Source organism: Chaetura pelagica, unplaced genomic scaffold, assembly GCF_000747805.2.
Source record: "Chaetura pelagica isolate M959 unplaced genomic scaffold, ChaPel_1.0 scaffold394, whole genome shotgun sequence".
In the NCBI taxonomy this organism is placed as follows: Eukaryota; Metazoa; Chordata; class Aves; order Apodiformes; family Apodidae; genus Chaetura; species Chaetura pelagica.
In genome coordinates, this window is record NW_009952966.1 from 1,527,046 (window position 1) to 1,531,053 (window position 4,008).

The window sequence follows — 4,008 nt, forward strand, 5'->3', positions numbered from 1 at the left end:
TCTGTGGAGGGGGCGGACCCCGCATTGGGGGTCTTGTGAGGGGCAGGAGCCCGCCATGGGGTTCTTGTGAAGGGCAGGAGTCCGTCGTGGGGTTCTTGTGAGGGGAAGAAGCCCGTCGTGGGGTCCCTGCGAGGGACAGGTCCCTCCCTCGCCAGCAGCCCGCGGGATGGCGGGGCGCGGGGGCAGAGGACGCGCAGCCCCTGGGGTTCATCCCCCGCCTCTGTCCCCTGGGCTCCTTGGGAAAGCGTCGGGCTGAGGCAGAGGGAAGGGCAGCTCAGGGCCCGGCAGGGTCCCCGCGGGCAGGGAGAGTGTTCCCCCCAGGCACAGACCCCTCCCGGGTGGGTGGGGGGGCTCTGAGGAGCAAAAGCACGGGTGGAAAGCGATAGATTTTACGTTAGGTTAAAACAGCTCAATTCAAGCAAAAGTAACATCCTGCTAATTATAAAGTCAATAAAACTAACGGTGGTGTCGATTGATCCCTGAATAAAGAGGTTAATTAATACGTGTATGAGCAGCCCGGGCTGCAGACTGTCCCCCCTCAGCTCACATCCCACAAATATCCTCAGTCCAGCCCAAACAAACTTGTCACACCCTACCTGGGCCTGTTTGAAATACAACTAGTTCAAATATAGTTGCCTAACAGTCCCGTGCAGGTTACTGATGTATGTCATGTAAACTGTGATGGATACATACATTGTGAGCTTCAGATCTTTCCAATATGCTCAGATATTGGCACGTCTGCCTTGGAGATGATTGTAATAAAAAGCATGAAAAATGTACTTTCATCGTAACAGGGAGAGGTGATTGAAGGGTGTAAGAGAACTGTGTATTTTTTAGCTGAGCTGTGATTCAAATAAAATAGTCTTAACGGGATATTTCTGGACAGGAACACTTGCATTCCTGGTTTCCTTGGATTGGGGTACCTAATAAGTCTATAGGCTGACAGAAGTTGGCCAGAACTCTTCTATTCCATGTCTTAGAGTGTCTGAACCTATATAAAACCCCATAGGCTTAGTGAAATTTAATGATGCCTATTTCACGAGCAGTGCACATGCAAGGCAGGTTTTCCATAGATAACATTTTAGCACGGGATTTGCATGGAGGTGAACAGGCCCGAGGAGGGGATGTAGAGAGAGGAGATCAAATAAATCGTGTCGGAAGGAGTCAACACCTGTTTCTGTCCTGGTAGAGCCAATCCCATGTTTGCAGCAGCAGCTCGGGCAGGTCCTTACGCTTCTAAGTAGCAGTTCCCACATGTTGTTGGCTCTTCTCTACAGCAGCACCACACTAGGTGAGCAGCAAAGTGCCACGACAGCCAGATGTCCTACAGAAAACCCCAACCCACCGCCGTGCTAACTCCTGAGGTAGATTTCAGTTCTCCCTACATGAGCCCTGAAAGGAAGGAAGGAAGAAAACGTTGGGTTTGCCCCACGCACAAAAATGCATGAAAACATGGCTGAATACTGTACCAAAAAAAACCAACTGACTTGGCTCATCTTGTTCATTAGCAGCTCAGCTTTCTTCCAGGCAAAGCTTTTAACCAAAACTTGCCTTTCAGAAAAAGCTGGGTGAGAAGAGCCCTGGAGCCTCTGTGGTTCTGTGCAGCAGCAGCAGCAGCAGCAGCGTGTCCCCACCAGCGCCGCAGCTTCCCGCCAGCCGCCTGCTCGAGGAACAAAGCATCCCTTCCCTGTAACAGTACACACTGTGCTAACTCCAGCCCAGTAAATATTGACACTTGTCCAATTTTGTGGCCGTTGCTGTTTCATTTGCCCTTGAATTTTCAGTTTCTCGCCGTTCCTGAGCCTGTTCATCCTTACTGTGAAGGACCAGCAGGTGAAAGTGCACCTCAAAGGTCACCTACTACATATGCTTTAAAAAAATAAAAGAAGAGCTGTATAATTTTTGTGTTTTGTTTTGTTTTTGTTTTGAGATGGGCAACAGAGTTCTGAAAACTGGAAAAAACTGTGCTCATTTTCAGCCTTTCCTCTATTTAGCTGCAAGTGCCCCTGGTCTTGATGGGGGATCTAATAAGTGTTCTCAGACGTGCAAGTTGTCACTGCTCACATGTGACATGAGTGACCAGTCTTGTCTCCAGATGGTTCTTAGGCAATTGAGTTAGTGTGAAGGAAGAAGAGGATCAGAATTTTCCACACCGTGTATCCTGCTGGTCTGGTTGATGAGTGTGGCTTTTAGGGTGCATTTATGGTGTTTTCCAGTTGTTGCTGCTTTTACTGACTGGGCAAAACTCAATTCCTAATGGAGAGCCCAGCAGAGCCCTCAATGCCCTTTGTCAGTGTGATAACAAGGTGCCTTCTTTTGGCAGAGGAAAGTAACAAGCTGATGAAAACACCTTACTCCTCCTTTTCTCTGTGTTAAACTTTTAAATACTGCAGCTATGAAAAGAGTTTTGGGAATGTTTTCCTTCCTACCAATGGTTTTGTGGCCTCTGTAGGTCAGATGTGCTGTTCATTAAATGCTGATATGGCATCAAGAGGTAAACACAGGGAGACACGGGTGAAAAACACCCAGGGAAAAATTCTAAGGACTGAGAAATGGGGAGGTACAAAATGCACTTGTTGTGGGCCAGTGCCCCAAACAAGGGACAGTTTTACCTTATCACCATCCTGAAACCACCAAGGATAGAAACCTGTGGCTGATAAAACACCGTACCAGAGTGGTCTTTTATGAATATCTTCCTCAAGTTAATTTAGGAAAGAAAGGTTTTAATAACTCATCAAGGAACTGGAGCTGCATCACTGTCCAGGCTGACATTCCACATGTTGCAGCCACGCTGGGGCTCCATGCTTAGGTTTCCCACTGCCATCCTGGAAGTGCATCTGCAGGAGGCCCTTGGTGGTTTGTGCAGCCACAGGCTCCACCAGCAGGTGCCTGTGAGCCTTCCTCTCCCTGCCAGTGCTGGTGCCCAGGTGCTTTTCTCTTTCAGAATGCCACCCTTGATTTGCATGGTCTGGAAAAGGCAGCAAGCAGATAGAAATCAGTCACCAGTTGCTTCTATTCAGTTGGCAAGCTGGTTAGCAGTTGCAGTTGCTCTCATCCAGTCTTCAGCAGTGTCTCCTCTGCCTGTATCATCATCACTCTAGCTTTTTTGGCTTCATGGGTTTACAGAAAGTGATCTGCTATCACTGTGGAATGGTAAAAGCTGGCAGTGTTGCTCAGGCCCCAGTGGCTGAGGGGTCATGCTGACCCCACAGCTCCTGTGTGCTGCGAAACCCACCGGTTTTAGTTCTCCAGTCGTCTGCCTCTGAGTGGCACCTCCAGTGCTGCGGTCACACGCTCCAGCAAGATGTTAACACGCTCCTCACACTCTGTAACAGGGGGAAACATTTCGTCACTCCTATGTTAGGTGGCCACTGCTGCCTTCCTATTTCCCTAAGAACAAATTAGACCTACTACTTTCCTTACAGGAGAAGAACATGTCCCACCGGTCACCGTTGATGAGAACACCAGGCGCAGATCAGACAAGGTGGAGGAGTGAACCCGTGTTTGAAAAGAGTGTTTGAAACATACAAATTGGCCACATTACCAGAAAGCATCTGAATTGCAGTGCAACCAGAAAGTGACACAACAGCTTTTCTCAGAGAGCGTTTTAGCCCTGGACTAAAATAGCTCTTCTGGTGAGAACTGGCACCAAGTGGTCGCCCCTCTCAGTGCGCCAGAGGATCACGGAGGGTGCTTGAACCCTTAGGCTGTGCCCCATGCCACGACAAAGACCGCAGTGTGCAGTTGTTGTTTTAACAACAACACACTTACAAATCTCTTAGTTGCCCTTTGAGTAAATATTTAAGCAGCAGAAACTTGGCCAGCACTGGCGAAGACTGGCAACCTGCAGAAAATCAAGGTACTGCCTGTAGCACGTTGCAAGAGAGCTGTGAGTACTCAGAACATCTTTTACTCCATTCTTTCACCTAATGTGTATACATTATTAATTATGCAGATTCTCTTTTGTGAAATATTTAGATTTGGAAGTGTTTTGACATGTGGTAATCT

At 48.3% G+C, this 4,008-nt stretch overlaps 1 protein-coding gene across 1 annotated transcript in view; it reads left to right on the forward strand.

The window, feature by feature from the left end:
* Positions 1 to 3,496, forward strand: part of SHOX2 (short stature homeobox 2) — a 13,408-nt gene extending 9,912 nt beyond the window's left edge. The window contains exons 6-7 of the mRNA XM_009995732.1: positions 1,785 to 1,852; positions 3,426 to 3,496. Of these exons, the coding sequence (XP_009994034.1) occupies positions 1,785 to 1,852; positions 3,426 to 3,496 (139 nt within the window). The remainder of the gene's footprint in view (positions 1 to 1,784; positions 1,853 to 3,425) is intronic.
* The last annotated feature ends 512 nt before the right edge of the window (positions 3,497 to 4,008 follow it).